This window comes from Ictalurus punctatus, chromosome 26 (assembly GCF_001660625.3).
Source record: "Ictalurus punctatus breed USDA103 chromosome 26, Coco_2.0, whole genome shotgun sequence".
Classification (NCBI taxonomy): Eukaryota; Metazoa; Chordata; class Actinopteri; order Siluriformes; family Ictaluridae; genus Ictalurus; species Ictalurus punctatus.
Genome location: NC_030441.2, coordinates 2,178,892 through 2,196,518, shown reverse-complemented (window position 1 = coordinate 2,196,518; position 17,627 = coordinate 2,178,892). Strand labels below are relative to the sequence as shown.

The 17,627-nt window shown below is 43.7% G+C and overlaps 1 protein-coding gene across 3 annotated transcripts in view; it reads left to right on the top strand.

Annotated features, from left to right (window-relative positions):
• pard3ba (par-3 family cell polarity regulator beta a) overlaps positions 1–17,627 on the top strand; it is a 112,259-nt gene that overhangs the window by 63,378 nt on the left and 31,254 nt on the right. For all 3 annotated transcript variants that reach the window (XM_017456907.3, XM_017456908.3, XM_017456906.3), the window contains 6 exons: positions 5,589–5,718; positions 6,728–6,854; positions 7,046–7,155; positions 9,401–9,445; positions 14,596–14,799; positions 16,031–16,223. In XM_017456907.3, the coding sequence (XP_017312396.1) occupies positions 5,589–5,718; positions 6,728–6,854; positions 7,046–7,155; positions 9,401–9,445; positions 14,596–14,799; positions 16,031–16,223 (809 nt within the window). The remainder of the gene's footprint in view (positions 1–5,588; positions 5,719–6,727; positions 6,855–7,045; positions 7,156–9,400; positions 9,446–14,595; positions 14,800–16,030; positions 16,224–17,627) is intronic.

Genomic DNA, 17,627 nt, shown 5'->3' with positions numbered 1-17,627 from the left:
TCTCTGTCTATCAGTCCCCACACTGTTTCCTGACAGAGCATGGTCCCCATAATGCAGGTTCAAACACTTTTAGAAGATTTCTGTACATCAAGTCCCAAAATGCAGGTTGAAGCTCATCAGGTCCTTACAATTAATGAGATCTTGTTCTTTCACCACCTTGTAGCAAGGACAGACAGAGTACTGTGTTTTGTGTGTGTGTGAGAAAAATTGAGTTGATACTTATACTTATTTTTTTTACATGTGAATGTTTTCACATCTTTTTCTTACCACTTTTTGTACTGGTTAAAGAAGCTAACTACGGTCTGCACGTACTGTAATACGTTTTCTGTGTTTCCTGTTTTTCCCTACTTTGCTTCCTCTTTCTGTACTAATAATTTGTATTAAATTATGCTTCCAATATGTCATATTTTGTAAAACCCTTTTGTGCTCCCTCCTCCCCAAATTTCTTGACCTCTTTACTGTACCTGTTTCTGCTTGTTCAATAAAAATGAACGGAACTCTTTGCATGCTTATTCCTTGCTTTTTCCTTCTTTTTAGCACTATTCTTCACTACATTTTCCTGATGAATTACTAAAATGCACACATCTAAGTAACGGACAGTGATTTCCGTTACCTCTGTGATCACGTTTGAATCGTTTCAGTTATAGTGTATCCTAGTGACAGGAGGTCCGATTTATTTATTTATTTATTTATTTATTTATTTATTTATTTATTTATTTATTTATTTAACGTCTCAAGCACAGCCTTTCCCGCTTGCTGCGTCCCACTTGACGTGCAAACCTGCATCTGTTTGTCAGTTCCAGTTCAGTTCGTCTTACGCTGTCGAGCGAAAAAGTTTCCAGTTGCCAGACGCGTCTAAACTCCCCCCATACATAATCAGGATTTTTTTCGACATTAGTCTCAAACCAGATGTCTGTATTTCAGACAGCGTGCAATGTTGTTTTAAGTTTAGATACGTGTCAGTACGCACGTAAGGACCAGGATTCCTTTTCGTGTAAAGTCTGTTCTCTTATTTTGTGGAGTGATATTCAGTCCCATTGGTTGTTTTTTTGTTTTGTTTGAAGATGTTTTTTTTTTTTTTATTGTCAAGCAGTTCTGGAACATTCCTGACGTTTTCTACGCAGCTCAAGTGTACTTTTCTCCAATGTCAAGTCCATCAACTGAGACACAGCTTCTCATTTGTGTCCAATGAAAACAAATGGTTATTGACTCCAGCTCGAGTCCAGGAATCTGACTTTGTCTAGAAAGAGACGAGCACCATGGGAGGGCATTAGCCTATCACCCGCCCCATCTAGCCCGAGATGGATGGTGATTGGTGCTGCCTCGAACGGCTCCTCGATAGAAGGTGATGTGTCGGCTGTGGTGCTTTCACTATTAATCGCATGCAGGCAGGCTGATCAATATGCCATTAATCATGGCGAGAAAGCGGCGCGATAAGGGAACGAGCGGGAGCCGAGACACGCTAGACGGGTTTTGTGAAGTGAACCCGATGACACGCCCTCTGTCTCATCGAAATTTCCTTCACGGCTTTTGTTTTCAGATTTGTTTAACGGAAGGGAAATTAAATTAAACTCGACCACGTTATGAAATGTTGCCAGTGAACAGGATAAATAAGCAACGTCTGGCCTACGTACTACTTCCCTTATTGTCCTTGTATCATTTTGACCCCCCCCCCCCCCCCCCCCGCCTCTTTTATTGAGACGTCTTCATCACGAACTCCGTCTCAACCCTAACCCTCTTTTCTCAACGGTCCTCAAATAGTTAATCAGATTACAGCACGGGTTCTATGGATAAAAGGCGGCCTCGGAGATTTAATGAAAGCGTGCCTGGGGCTGGCCTGAGGGAATCTAACCTCGAGTCACCCCTACTCCTGCCCCAAGATCCAGGAAGGCAAAACAAGCCCGAGTCTGGGGTCTTATTTGGGGCCTTCTTTTGTTGGTCCTTTGTTGGTTCTTTGTCCGCTGCAACAATAGTCTGATTAAGACGCAAAGCTTTTGAAGGCATGTGGGGGGGGCGTGTCTGTGTGCTGGTAGCACTCGTCAGGAACAATCATTAACAATGAGAGGAGGATGGTTGACGGAGGGATGCGGTGACGGGTGTATAATATTATAATATTTACGCAGGATAATGTGCGAAACAGCCAACCAAACGCGCTGTTTCTGATTGCCTTCTTCTCCTCGTCAACTCTGACGCTTCCCTGCGTGGGAGCATCGGGGTGTGAGAGAGAGAACGAGCAACACGATTCCCTCCCCTCCGTCAGCACAATGATCAGAGCAAACGCCTGAGACAGGACAGGAAAGAACAACCGCCACATCCAAAGATCTCCATAGAAACGCTTCCGTTTCTTCTTCTTTTTCTTCCTTCCCCCCCTCGCTGTCATGCACTAGAGACGGAGATATGAAAAGCGTGACACGTTTAAAGAGCCATGATCGAGCGCTAATGATATCCCTCCACCTGAGAATCATCCCTCCTTGCTGTCTTGCACCTGTGCGTTCGAGATGACTTTGATACGGTGATGTCCGTTCGGCTGACCTTGTACATGAGAGGGCTAATAAAGCGTGTGCGTGTGTAGTAATAGTAGTAGTAGTAGTAGTCATAATAGTATGACGGAGTTGGTGCTGAATAAAGGCACCGGAGCTCTCTCCTGCTGTGTGTCCTGCTCCTGACAGCTGCGCATCCTCATAAAGAGACATCGGTGCACCACGAGAACACAGCTAGGGCTGCCTGACGAGCCGGTTTGTAGGTGCGTAGCTGGGGCCATTACTTTAACGGTCTTCCATATGGGTTTTTTTTTTTTTTTTAAACGTTTTTTCAGGTCAAGTTAATGCTGCTAGTGATGAACTCCTCATGTTAAGTTTGATGTTCACGATGTTACGGTGTTTAATCAGAGTGTGAGGGCGGCCTACCTGAGCATTCAGAGTAGTGTCAGGCGTGCGTGGTCATTAAAGACGAGCACAAAGTGCCGTGAGTTGTCTCAGTGCTTGCCAAAATGAACGGCTCTGACGCTCAAAAGTTTCTCCACGTGCTTTTTAAGAAAAAATAAAAATAAAAAATAATAATAAAAAATTGCTCCCTAGTTCCTACTCGCAAGGTGTCTATATTGGAGCTGTGTAGATGGGGGCGTGGTCGAGTGGGATTGCTCTAACGTGTAGATCCTTACCACTCTCTTTTCCCGGCTCCGCCCTCGATTTACAAACCGCAGCTCGACCACGCCCCCACCTCCACTGGAGCAAGAGTAAATCTAGTAAAGCCAGGTATCGGACCCGGTTTCGCCCGCCTTTAGTTGCACTCGGACGGTGTTTTTTTTTTATGATAACGATTTAATAAATAGAGGCTATGACTATAGATCACGGTACCTGTTCATTTGAACGGATTCTGGCTCACGAAGACGCGTCAGACGCCAACTACTTGGCGTGAGAATCCAGTGCCGAAATGTTCACGTGAACGAACCAGCTGTCCGAGCCGTATGCTATCTGTGCTGGATAGTTATCTGGCACGACTGTGTCCACTGCTCATCCAAAAAAAAAAAAAGAAAGAAAGAAAGTATCTAGTCACGTATTTTTATGACCCATTCAAATCAGTAATGCTTAAATTCAGTAATAAATAAGATATCAGGGTTATGATGGATATTTCAAACAGCCAGATGAGACTGGAATCTCACGGGACTGGCACTCGTTCACTCCAGGTTTTTTTTTGGCTGGAACCTTAATTTTAGCAGCAGTACTCGCTGTCCCTGTGTTTCACACACACACGAAATCTCGAGCCTTTCCTGTTTGGGAAGTCCAGAGTTTTGATGGCAGAAGCAAGGGACTGCACTTTCTCTCTCTCTCGCTCTCTCTCGCTCTCTCTCTTCAGTAGTTTCTCCATCTCCACTGCCTCCACATACCATAAATTCAACCTGAGGCTTTTCTCCTTCCAGTAACGTTCCGTCCTTCCCTCGAACCAAGATAAAATGTGGGTGAGGTTTATTCTTTAGAGAGGAGCTGGTTTAGGATGGATAGATTGTATATTTGGATGAAAAGAAAAGAGGGTGATGAATGCATGCCAGGATGGATGCATAGAAAAAGATGGGTATATAGATTAATTGAATGGATGGAACTGGATAGAAGGATAAAATGGACGGCAGTATATTGTGTAGATAGATGGATAGATAGATAGATAAAGTGAATGAATGGAAGGTGAACTCAGTGGATGAATTGTGGAGGAGATTGTGGATGGAAAGAAGGAAAAGATGAATGGAAGAAAGACAAAATAGGTGTATGCGTATAAAACATGGAGGGATAAATGAGTGGGTGGATGGATAGATCAATTGAATGGATGAAGGATGGATATAAAGTAAAGGCCATGGATGAAAGGATGACCAAAATGGATGGGCAGATGGGATGGATGGATGGATGGATGGATGGATAGTGAGCAGGCAGATAAAGTGAATGAATGGAAGGTGAACTCAGTGGATGAATTGTGGAGGAGATTGTGGATGGAAAGAAGGAAAAGATGAATGGAAGAAAGACAAAATAGGTGTATGCGTATAAAACATGGAGGGATAAATGAGTTAGTGGATGGATAGATCAATTGAATGGATGAAGGATGGATATAAAGTAAAGGCCATGGATGAAAGGATGACCAAAATGGATGGGCAGATGGGATGGATGGATGGATGGATAGTGAGCAGGCAGATAAACTGAATGAAGTGAAGGAAAAGTGCATGGATGGATGATAAATGGATAGACACATGGGTGAATTTTCAAAGATGATCATGGGTGGATGGGTGGATGGATATATATTTAGCGGATAGAATGGTGAACTGAATCCAAGTAAAGAAAAAAAGGATAGGTGGATGGATTATATGGATGACTATTAGATCCATTTTGGAGGTGGATGGATGAATAGATGGATGAATGAATGAAATGGGAGCAAAAGATGATGGATGGATGAATTTTGGAAATAGAAAATGATAGATGGATCACAGATTAATGGATGAATAGATGGATGGCAGAATCGAAAAGATGGATGAATTGAATTTTGGAAGTGGATGGACAGATGGATGAATAGCTGGATGGACGAATGGAACGTGTGATGAATCAAGGGAATGGAAGCAACAGCGGATGGATTCAAGAAAATCATTATGGCTGGTCGAGTGGAATCAGGATGGATGGATGGATCTTGGAAAATGGATGGTGGAATTGAAAAGATGGATGAATTGATGACTTTTAGAAGTGTGTGGATGGATGGATGTCCACGTACCTTTCCTATCTGGATGAATGGATAAAGAGATGGAAAGATGGATGAATAGATGAATTTTGTTGCTGGATGGATCTCAAGATACACGTTCAGTCCATGTATCAGTCCTTTTCTTACTACTACTAGCCATTCAATGATAACGAATTGAACGTTCAATAATAACGAACAGTCCCACAGCTACAGAATTATTGGCGCCCTTTGAAAAAAAAAAAAAAAAAAAAAAAAAGGCCTACGTAGCGTAATCTCGCACTGAAAATATGAACGTTATGAGAGGAATACGTGAGAAATGTTAGTCTCACCGTTAACTGAAGCTACTTTCTAAACGATACAAAATCTAACGTTTCCAGGAGAGACGACTAGATGGCGGTCCGAGTCAGACCAGAGAGCCTTCCCCAGCTCCGTCCGCGCAGAGTAACCCGAGCAACGGCGTCGCTCATCCACCCATGGTCATCAACAGCATCTACGCCCGTGCTCCAGGTACCTGCACCTTTACCGATCAAAAAAAACTCCATGTTTGTTTATCTTATTTTATTTTATTTATAAAAATACAGGGAACTTGTAATGGTTTCATGATGTCATGAGGGTTATTCCTGACCATGTATTAGCAGTTCTATGCCAAATTGTAGTTATAGCAGGAATAATCGAATTACTACTAAGTGTCCATTTTGAAAAAGAAAAACAAGTTAAAATAATAAAACCCACACGGACGTCTTATCCTAGCCATTACCCGACATTAAGCTTTTTAACTAATTCAACTCGAACGGCCGCCTCGCTAAGAGGAGGATAAAATCTTTTATTTTTATTTATTTATTTATTTTCTTTATAAGCACTGATGGCAGTATTATCGTTACATTTTCCCCTCCACTTTCACGCTGTGAGGTCTGACCTTGAAATCATTAGGCTGATGAAATGGATTCTAAGTGGGCCGTATTTGCATACGGGCTATTGTGCGGCCGGATAACAAACTGCTTTAAATTCACTCTCTGTTCTTCTCCTCGCAGCCTCCAGAGAGCTGCTCTGCCAACACAAAGCCTCGTTTCGTTTCGGTTTTTTTTTTTCTCCCTTCAAACTGTTGTTTTTGGATTAACGTCTCTTGTCCATCAAAAGTAAACCACTCTGTTGTTGTTCTTGGATGTATATTATAACATTTACAATCGTCAGTTTGCATTTGGCGTCGTTTTGCTTCGTTTTCATCACGCTCCTAGCACTCCACAGAACACTGTTGGATAAACTGGATAAAAATAAAACGTAGCATGCTTCATAGCTAGCTTTTGAATAGCTAGTTAGAAACATAATTTCCTATAACGGCAGCCCGGCTTCAAGGCCAACCACAGTGCTATATTAATAGAGTTCGCAGGTTATCGTTTCTATAGTAACAGCCCTACGCGAGAGGTTTTCTGTAACGAGACATTATGTAGCGCTCATCGCTTGGAAGGCGTCTCCAGTGTCAGTTAATTTATTAGTTAACGCTGTATTTCCTTAACAGGTCCCGCTGCAGCGTCCAACGGCAGACCCGGGGTGTACGATGACGACTCTGAGGAAGATGAGTTCCCGACTCATCCTCACGATATGGAGTCGGACTTCAACCCACAACGGAGATACGTGCAAAGCAGGTCGGCCATGTTTATCTTAATAGCTTAATGTACAGTATACGTAACATGTGCCTGTTTACCGTTACTGTGCACGTAAACTCTGAGCCGACTGTTACAAAGAATTCAATAACCGGTACGTGTTGACGTCTCTACTGCTTTCAGCCAATGAGCAGCCTAGTAATAAAGAGCCGTTTGTCGCTTTCTCGCTACAGACAGGAACGAGAACTCGTGTCCAACGCAGGACGTCCGACACATCAACTTCAACACACACGCAGACTACCGGAGCATTATACGCCACAGGCTTCCAAAAGCATGGATCTGGGTAAGAAAACACACGCACACATTCTCTTGTTATACACTTGTGAGGACCTTCCATTGACTTAATTATCAACGCTATTATTGACATGCGACTCCTAAATCCAACCTCGGTAACCAAAAGGAACCATTTTGGCTCTTTTATTTGTTTGTTTGTTTATTTATTTATTTAGATTTCAATAAACTACAATAAAAGCAGTTTGTCTTGTGGGGACCAGTCCAGACGTCCCCGTAAGTTCAAACCTGAGAGATATTCCCGTCCCTGTGGGGACGTCTCTTAAATCTGGTTAAATCGAACACTCATACTCGATGAGCATGTGATGACACCGGCGCTGCCGATTGTAGCATTTCTCTTTTTTTTTTTTTAGCTGTTGCTATGGCGATACACCCGAGACACCTGGAAACCTTAAGAACGAATAAGGGGGGGGAAAATGGTTGGAAGCCTGGGACGTGGAACTAAAGCTGCATACCAAAAGGATTTACAACTTAATAATAATAATAATAATAATAATAATAATAATAATAATAATAAAACTCGAGGAGATGGTTCTATTAGGAGTACGTTTGTTGAATTCTCGATTCTGATTGGTCCGAAGACGCAGAGTCCTTTTCACTAAACAGCAGCTCAGTTCCTACCGTATAATACGTTACTGTTTCTATAGTAACAGCGAACACGTGGGGGTTTGTAAGGTGGACGCCCGTTTTCTGTAATTAGACGTTTATTACGCTTTTTTTTTTTTTTTGGAAGGAGTCTCCAGCGTCAGTGTTCAGTGACGTTTTGCGGGTTCTAGGTAACATGACAAGCTGCGTTTATTTCACTGTTGTTGTTTTCGTATTAACGTCACGAAAGAGAATGGCGAGGGAAGTGCTGTAACGTAAGTGAGAACAGGGATTATTATTATTATTATTATTATTATTATATTCCTTTAAAAGCACAACACTGAGTGTTTATTACAGAGAATGAATCGACACGTTGCGACCAATCAGAATCCAGAATTCGCCCAATCCCGGTTTGCTGGCCATCACTATTTTTAAGATAATGTGGTTCTCGGTTATTGTTCTCTCACACACACACACACACACACACACACACACACACACACACACACACAGAGAGAGAGAGAGAGAGAGAGACAATTCCTCCTGGGCTTAAAGCTAAAATAAGTGAGAGACTCTTAATTAGTCTCTTCTGCAGCTCTCGGTGTGTTTCCCTTATGGGGACCAGGATTTTTGTCCCTGCAACGTTTTTTTAGTCCCCAGGAGGACGGAGTATAAACAGGATGCCCAAGAAGACTGAGCGCGCACACACCCACACACACCCACACACACCCACACACACCCACACACACACACACACACACACACACACACTCGGGGCTTATTCCTCTGGAGGAGAGACGGAGCTTATAAAAAATGAAAAGGATTATTTAAGAGAAATTGCGGCGTAATGAAACCGTATTATTATTGTGTCCCATGGTGCGGTGCCTGTGGCAGCAGCTGCTGGATACACACACACACACACACACACACACACACACACTGAGCTCTGGTTGTCATCTACTGCTGTAGGTGTCACATTATCTCACACAGATGTATTCTCTCAGATTTCCTTTCCTGTGTGTGTGTGTGTGTGTGTGTGTGTGTGTGTGTTTTCGAGCCACTTACTTTGCAACTTGACATTAGATTTTGCGTTTCTTCAAATCGTAAGATTAAGCATCTGTTAGAGAGCGAATATGAATCGAATCAATTCAAGGCAGTCGTGTGTGTGTGTGTGTGTGTGTGTGTGAGACACAGATGTTCTCAACTGTACAAAAGAAAACTTGGCTTCCAAAGCCCTGTGTAATTACAAAACAAATGTGCCTACTTACTGAGAGAATGAGAGAGAGAATGAGACATGTACAGAGAAAAGGAAAGAAAGAGAGACACAGGGTAAAGGAATAGAGAGCGAGGGAGAAAGACTGAAATGGAGAGACACAGAGGGAGAGAGGTGGACAGAGAATACGAGCAGGAAAGATGGATAGAGAGAGAGAGAGAGAGAGAGAGGTGGAAATGTCTAAGGGGAGAGATACAGCAGAGAGGAGAGAGAGGGGGGGGAGAGTGTGGGGGGGGGGAGGGGAGAGAGACGTAATACAAACATCCATGTTGTTTGGACGTACTTTGTGAGCTGTTTGTCTCTGTGTGTGTGTGTGTGTGTGTGTGTTGGACAGAAGAGTGTATTGAATTCTAATGTATGATGTTCGTTTGTGTTTCAGTGGCGGATGAGGGCAACATTGGTGGCAGGCAAGCACAGAAACCTGGTACACACACACACACACACACACACACACACACACACACACACACAAAATTGCAAGCATAAGAATTACTATATATAGATATGATCCCAGAACACACACATACACACAGTTGCTATAGAAACAATAATGTATCTGAACGAGTGCATTCATATAAACCTGCGTTACTGTCAGAGCCGCTGTTCTAGAAAATTCATCAACACCTTCCGACCAATCACCATGCAGAACTCAACTGCTCACAGCTAACACACACACATGCGCACACACACACACACACACACAGAGTAATGCATGAACTCTTATTAGAGTGGGGGATTTACAGATGTGAAAGCTGATAAGTATTGACAGACTGCAGACGGTTTTGCTGACGCACTCGTTTTTCCTCCCTCGCTCTTCTCCTTTTCTTTTAATGGCGAAAGCTTTTCTATACGCTCGGACATATTTCATTACGCGGACGCGCTTTAAGAGCCATGGAGTTTAATCTCGCTAAAACCTCAGAGCGCCGGCCAATCCTGCTACAGCGACACTCCATCACCCTCTCCCTCTCTCCCTCCCTCTGTCTCTACCTTTACCACTTTCCCGTCTTCACCGTCTCTCACTTTCTTTAATCAGACGTTTAAAAAAAAAAGAGAAAAACTTGAGATGTTTTTTTTTTGTTTGTTTGTTTTTTTTTAAACGTGGTAACAGATTTGTTCCTCAGTAAGGTTGTTTACTCCTCTCGATGCCACCTTTTAGATGTCTTAAAGGCTTAGAAATAAAAAGATTTCTCACATGAATTAAAATATCAAAGGTTCTTCTTCAGGTTTAAAAAAAAAAAAAAAAGTAGTAGTTTAAAAAAAAAAAAACCCAAACAAACCTTTGCTACATTTCGGAGAAGCTTCGGGAAAATCCCCTTATCCACGCTTCTCATTTCGAACTTGTAGGAGCTTAAGTCTTATTTCTCATTTACTCACTTTAGCTTTATCTGCTTTAGTGTAGGGTTTAAAACGTCTGAATATTAAGAACTATTTTCATTCGTTTAAAAAAAAAAAAAACGAGCGATTATTACTCAAAATAGGGAAGAGGAAAAAAACAAAAGTATGTAGGCACAAGAACATATTAAGGAACAGTTCTGACTGCTTATTATTATTATTATTATTAGTAGGAGTAGTAGTAGTAGTAGTAGCAGTCTTGGGGGTGTGCTTTAAGTTTTTAGCGCTTTATTCCTGTTATACCACAGCAATTCTCCAATGACTACATTTTAATCAACACATTGTGCTTTTTAAAATTTTTTTTTTTTTATCCATTTAGAGTTACATTTAATATTGTGAAATGTCCACGAAGCACGAAACTAAAAGCTTTACCTCTGATCGTTACAAAGTGCCGACACTGGAGACCCCTTCCCTAAACGTTCGATAAACATCACATCGCCGATGACGCCGTGTACATGCGGCGTCCAGCTTTGAACGGGCCGCTACTCAACGAAACGCCAACGTAACGTAAAGCTTCCGGCCGGATCCGCTATCAGAAAGTCAATCGGTATCTTCTAACCAATCGGAATACAGTGCGGTTTGTCTGTAAATACCGAGTTCTTTCCCAACGCGGATGTTTGGTTCTCGAACACGATTGGTTGTTGGTCGTGGATGAGGTGTAAAGAATTCCTGTTTCTAAACCGCTGTGTGAACAGGCTAGCGAGATTATCTGCGTGTATCTCTTCGGTCAAGGACCAGGACGCTACGTGGCGTATACACGCCACTCTGTACTTGGAACATAAACGGCAGTCGTGGTGATGCGGAGCGGCGTACAGTCGGGGTATAACGTGTACTTTCAACACGAGTGTATACCGTAAACGCAACGCTGCCGAGTTTCCTCCGTGGCGTTTCTCTCCTTTCATGCGTACACATTCCGTCCCGCTATAAACGGACTCCGACTGGACCCTGTCATTTTACCGTGGTCTGCGCTCTTATTTCTCCAAAATGACACCGTGAACCGACTCCGTATTAAAGGAGCTGAACTCGGACGCGCATTATTTCGTGCATTATGTTTACACGGATGTCATTGGACTCCCTTCTGTTCCAGGGGGAAATAATAATAATGCCGTATAGTAACGAATGATAAACGTGTGCACGTGAAGTTTTCTCCAGACAAACAGGCGGAAGGTGTACGCACCCAAGGACCTCTTGGTTACTGTAAGAACCCTGTGTGTACGTGCAGAAAAACCTTCTTTGAGAATTTCTAAGGATCCATGACCTAGAATACTTACCGGTTTTAGCACGTTCTGGAGCGGCCTAGTTGGTAACTGAATAAAAAAAAAAAAAAAAAAAAGACGACGGCGATAATCTGAAGCCGAAACGTGGAGCCGATTAGGTGCATCAACAGTAAAATGAAGAACAATCGATACGAAAAGTAGAGGCAGAGAAAAACAGCAGAAAGCATACAAGGCCATATCTGGCGTCTTGGATATTGTTTGGAAAAAGTAGGTCGTGATCAGAAAGAAAGAATGGAGACACGGGACTATTCAGACTTGGATGGAGGAGGATTTTGTTTTCACTACCGAGCTTTTCAGAACACCTTGAGCGTGAAAAGGACATGCTGAGCGGCGTGAGGTTGAGTCGGTCACCGGGTGTGTAGTTCTGTTCCAGGGAACATAGACGTGGTGCTTTTTGAGGTCTCGAATGAGAGATTAAGCGTTGAAGAACCTTTTGAGAGGGTGTCCGCCAGATGCACCGCAGAATTCTGAATGCAGTGTGGAGGAGATTTACGAGAGGGAAATCGAGCGAGTTAGTCGCAGTGGTCGTGTCTGGAGAATCTGAACAGCTTCTGGAGCCAGGAACGGTCGTTTTCTTCTGGTGTCCGATGTAACACGAAGAACTTCCCCGTGCGTGAAGCTCCGGACGGAGATTCAAACCAGGGTTCGTTAGGTGTTCTTGACGGCTGGAGGGCGGGGCATGAAAAGGTCCGGCGTCGATGACGGTCACTCTCGGCCAATCCCAACCTTTTCTGCGGACAATGAGAAAGTCGACCTGATCCCGTCCACTCCCACGGAAATCCTAACCCGTCCCTTCAGCTCTCGCAGACACCTCTGACCACTTCCGCCCGCACCCGCAAAAGATCTGGCCAATCCCACACACTCCCACAGAAATTTCCTCCAATCACGCGCACCCGGTCTGTTTGCAGCCGCCCATGATATCTTCTAAAGATCTCCGCTGCTTCCATTTCCGCTGTTTTTCTTTCTTTCGTTTGGTTGTTTCTATATAAACAAAGAGGTCAATTAATTTATTAATAAACAAACAGCCACAGCCGACCTAACCATGAAACATTTTGGTAGGACAGATCCTACAGCGATGACGAAAACCAGGTACCTGGTTTTCCAGATCCTGCTACCTGTGTAAGCATGAGAGAAGTGTCGGATGGTGTTTTTGCTCTGATGTTGTTGGCTCTGTGCTAGTGTACTGTGAAACCTTACCCTGTGAATCTCCCTTGCCTTATCCCTCTGGCTTTTCTGCTTTCTTCACCATATCATTCATTCTTTCCTCTGGATTACTCAGTGCCCGTCTTTCCCAAGCTCTCCACTCTTTCACTCATTATCTTTTCTGTTCTCTAGGCCTTGTTATCTCTTCTTCTTTCCCTCCAGCCGTCCTGTCTTTCCTCTTCGTGCTTGACTGGTATGGTCAGCTCCCAGCAAACCTTGATCCTCCTAGAGACTTTGTGTGTTTGGCTGCTCGCTCGTTTTGTCTCGTGTTTATCTCTTCTGCGATTAAAAGCCAGTATACAGATATCCGTGAGCTAACAAGAGACTAGCAGTTCCAACGAGTTTGACAGTCTGCATCATATCAAAGTGATCATTTTCCCAGTCTCTCTCTCGCTCTCGCTCTCTTTTTTGGCTTCGTGCTTTCCTTTGTTGTTGGTTCAAGTGAAAATCCGCCATGTTGGGCCGATTCCTATTGGCTTTTGCGTGTGCGCCTTAGGGGGCCGTCTGTTTGTCGTTTCTGCAGCACTGCAGCCCGTTTCAGTGGGAATCCGTGTGCGCCCCTGAATCGACCTGTCTGATCTCTCAGCTCGTTTTTTGTTCTAACTAAATTACGTGCGTATTTCCGCTCCGTATTAGCCCGTTTGTAGACACGATGCCGGATTTTGCTTTGATCTAATTTGCGAAAGGTAAGAAAACGGTGTCTGGTTTTGTTTTTGACTGTGTTTTTAAACAATACCGTACCAGCCACTGTCCTGTAGGATTGACACGACAGCACTGCTTATTTATTCGTCGACATCCTATTCTGAAAATATCCACTCGGACGTTTTCCCAGTAACGTAGGTCTCCCGATGTACCTGTTGGTTTTTTTTTCATTAATTCGCTCGTTTACATTATTGTTGTTGTATAGGTTTTAATGAAAGATCCGGGTCATTATAATCTGTAAATGTAATTTTTTTTTTAAATTGTCTCAAACAAATGGACGAGTTCTCACCAGAATGTATAAAATTTTATGTGGCCCCGTTCAAAAGCACTCTGTAATGCGTGTGCGGACAAGCAGTTAAGCTTTAGTGCCTGAAAGCTACTTAATTATATTAGACTGCAGCTGAAGTACTGTAATTACCTGAGATTTTGCTGACTCGTGCATTCTCAAACCTTCCTCAAGTCCCATCCAAATTCACAAATGAGCTAAATGCATTAGCGATGCACCAAAATGAAAATTTTCCTGGCCGAAACCGAAAGCCAAACGTGAGCTGCAGCTACGCCGTACATTTGTCGACTAGACGTGGTTGAACGTGCCTGACGGCATAAACGCTTATTCAGTTGGCGCTTGGCGGTTAAGGCTCTGGGCAAGCTGCCAGCACTGCCAAGCTGCCGTTGTTGGGCCCTCGTGCAAGGCCCTTAACCATCTCTGCTCCAGGGGGCGCTGTATCATGGCTGACCCTGCACTCTGGCCCCAACTTTTTTGAAGAAAAGAATTTGACTCTGCCGTAATGTATACGTGATCAATAAAGACTCGTTATCATTAACTCATCCAAGGCATTTGTGTATTCTGAATATTGTGTGGTGTATCAAACCTCCAGTGCAGAAGTGCTTCCATGACAAAATAAAAGTGTGTAAGATCTCAGACACAGTGTTGTATCAGCATTACTCCATAACCCTTTCGATGCATCATCCCTCGTTTCCTTATTTCTCATGGTCTCAGCCCCCGTGACGTCTCTGGGACCGACGTTGGGACTACAAAAGTCCAGCTCACTGGAGAGTTTGCAGACAGCCATGGAGGAAGCCAGTAAGAACAGCGTTCCCTTCCACCGGCCCGCCGGTCCCATGGTACGCGGCCGCGGTTGCAACATGAGCTTCCGGCAGGCCATCGACAAGTCCTATGACGGACCCTCGGAGCCTGAGGACGGTAAGAACACCACAAATGCACCGATGACATCCGTGGATTAGTCAAAGAGACTGGATTATTTCTTTCTTTTTTTTTTTATTAACACTGCTCTGGATAAGTATTGGCCCCCACCCCTTTAAACAGTTCCATTTGTTATAGTGTTACAAGCTGAAATTCACAGTGAAGCATGGTGGTGCTAGCGTGACATCTGACTGATGCCCTAATTCGGAATCTTTGTAATGAATCGGCACAAAACATCCAATAATACTCAAGCAGAGGAACAAGCAACGTAGTTAGCAAAATTATTTACTAATAAGAAATGTAAGCGTCGTGATTTGCATAAATTATTCACCCCCGTTGCTTTAACCTCCTTCACTATTGATGTTTAGTTCGTGTAGATCCCAATGAAGGTTCAGTTCAGCTGTGCAGGCCACCCTAGCGTGCTACCAGACATACTAGCTGTAACGTCCAGCACGCAAGGCCACACGCTAATAAAATCCCATACGTAGTAGATCTGTGACGAGGTGGAATGGACGGATTGATTATAGCACTGACCTCAGCCTTTATTTATTGAAAACGAGTGATTTAATGACCTGAGGTTTGGTAATATCCAGCGTGGTTCTGCATTTACAAATAAAACAGTTTTTTTGTTTGTTTGTTTTTTTTCCATGATGAACGGCTTCATTAGCTAATGAATTACCAGATCAGCAAAAAATCAGCTCAAAAAAAATCATTCGTCAAATGAGTCGTATCATAAATCCTACCGAGAACGCAAAACACAAGCAAATGGTTTTGTTTACGCTAGCGTTTATAAAATGGGTGCAGTAATTTCCCATTAATGAAACGTCTCTGCGTGTGGAATATTAACCACCGCGGATTTAGACAAGAACGTTCCAAGGTGTGCCAGACCTATGGTTATCGTTATCGCATAAGTGCGTACCAAGGTAACAATTCTAGCCGTTTCTCAGACGTGAGTTTGAAGCTTCCGCATGATTTGAGACTGCAAACCTTCAAGAACAGCTCTGACACTTTTGGGTGTATATATGTGTATATATATATATATATGTGTGTATATGTGTATGTGTGTGTGTATATACTGACCAGGCTGCACGTCGTATTATTTATTTATTTATTTATTATTATTATTATTATCACGACCAATTTTTACCATGTTCTTTACGATTTTTGTCCACAGAAGCAAAATCATGCAGCGTAAATCCGGCCCTTTAATACGCCTTTTATATGTGTTTAGATTACTCCGAGGACACCTCGGGCAGGGACACGCCCGTCAGCGGGTCCTCACGCCAAGAACTGGAGGACGGAGGCAAAGAGAAAAAGAAGAAGACCAAAAAGAAGAAGGAGGAGAAGAAGACCAAGGCGAAGAAGAAAGACGACGCCGATGAGCCGGACAAGAAGACGAAGAAGAAGGGTTTTGGACTCCTGAGGTAGGGGAAAAAACCTCAGCTTCTCATCGTGCATCATAAAGCTTTTAAACGTTTCCTCTACACACAGATCCGTTTGTAGAAACTGTTTCACCAGGCTCATGTTTCCTCCCGTGGATTGCAATCTGTTCCGATTCTGTTAAGCTTGTTATCCATGTTTCAACACATTTCCAAGCAAATGATGGGAACATCTGGAGCTGGGTGTAGAATCCTGTGCGGGTAGCGTTCGTTAAGATGTTCGTGGGACATTTGGGTCGACATTTGGAAAAGAACGTCTTTCGTTGATTTTAACGTGAGCTGAGATCCTTGGGGGTGAAGGAAACCCTGTCTGGATGCAGAGACAGAAACATGACGCGCCATGGAATGAAATAAGCTCCGCTCGTCTGTGAAGGCTTTCCGCTAGAGTTTGGGGCGTGGCTGTGGGGGATTTGTGTTCGTCCACAACACGAGCCTCCAGAGCGTCAGTCAGGTCGGGGTCAGGCGCTGATGTTGCGATGTCGGGGAGACTCCAGTTCACCCCGTAGGTGTTCAGTGGGGTCGAGGTCAGGGCTCTGTGCAGGACACGAGTTCTTCTACCTTCCGACCTTCACACAGCACGTCTTCATGGAGCTGGCTTTGTGCCACTCGGGAACAGGCTTGGGCCTCTTGGTTCCACTGAAGGGAAACTAATACTAAAGCGTACCTGGACGTTCCATACGATTGTGGTGTTCTTACTTTTTGTGGCAGCAGTTTGAGGAAGAACTACATACGGGGTTTGATGGTCAGGTGTTCGCAAAACTTTGTTCAAACCTGTTTTTTTTTTTTTTTTTTCATCTTTTGTTTGGCTGGGGTTGTTTTTTTTTTTTTTCCCCAGAACTCCGCCGCAGCGCCATCCAAAGGGTTTTCCCAAACCTCCACACGATCAACGGTTCACATAACCACGTGAGCCACAGTAGTTGATGTCTCCTTTCCCCTGCACGGTTCGGTGCTTTTTAATTATGTTCTCTCTTCCGCCTTACCACCGAGCTTTCCAGAAAATTTGAAATCAATTACAAACGAATTCCGCTTTAAAGCAAGCACCGATTTAACATCGTTTTTAAGTCAAAATCCGGAAAGAAATAGCCTTGCTGTTGACCTCAGGGCAGAAGCGATGTGGAACAGCGCTCGAGTAAGATTAGTGAGAGCCCCCTGGCGCAGCTGCACACCGAGGCCCGGCGGTAATTACTGAACTGCAGTAATTAAAGGCGTGCAAAGATGTGTGGCGTCCACAGGACTAGCGACTCTGAGCTTTCGTTTTGATTGGCTGGTTTATCTTGACCATCCTGTAATTTGAACATCGGTCTTTTGGAAGCCATTTTCACTCATCAGTCAAGAAATGACTAGCGCGTTACGGAGAGGACGGATCTCCCCCATGAGATCATAGCCAGA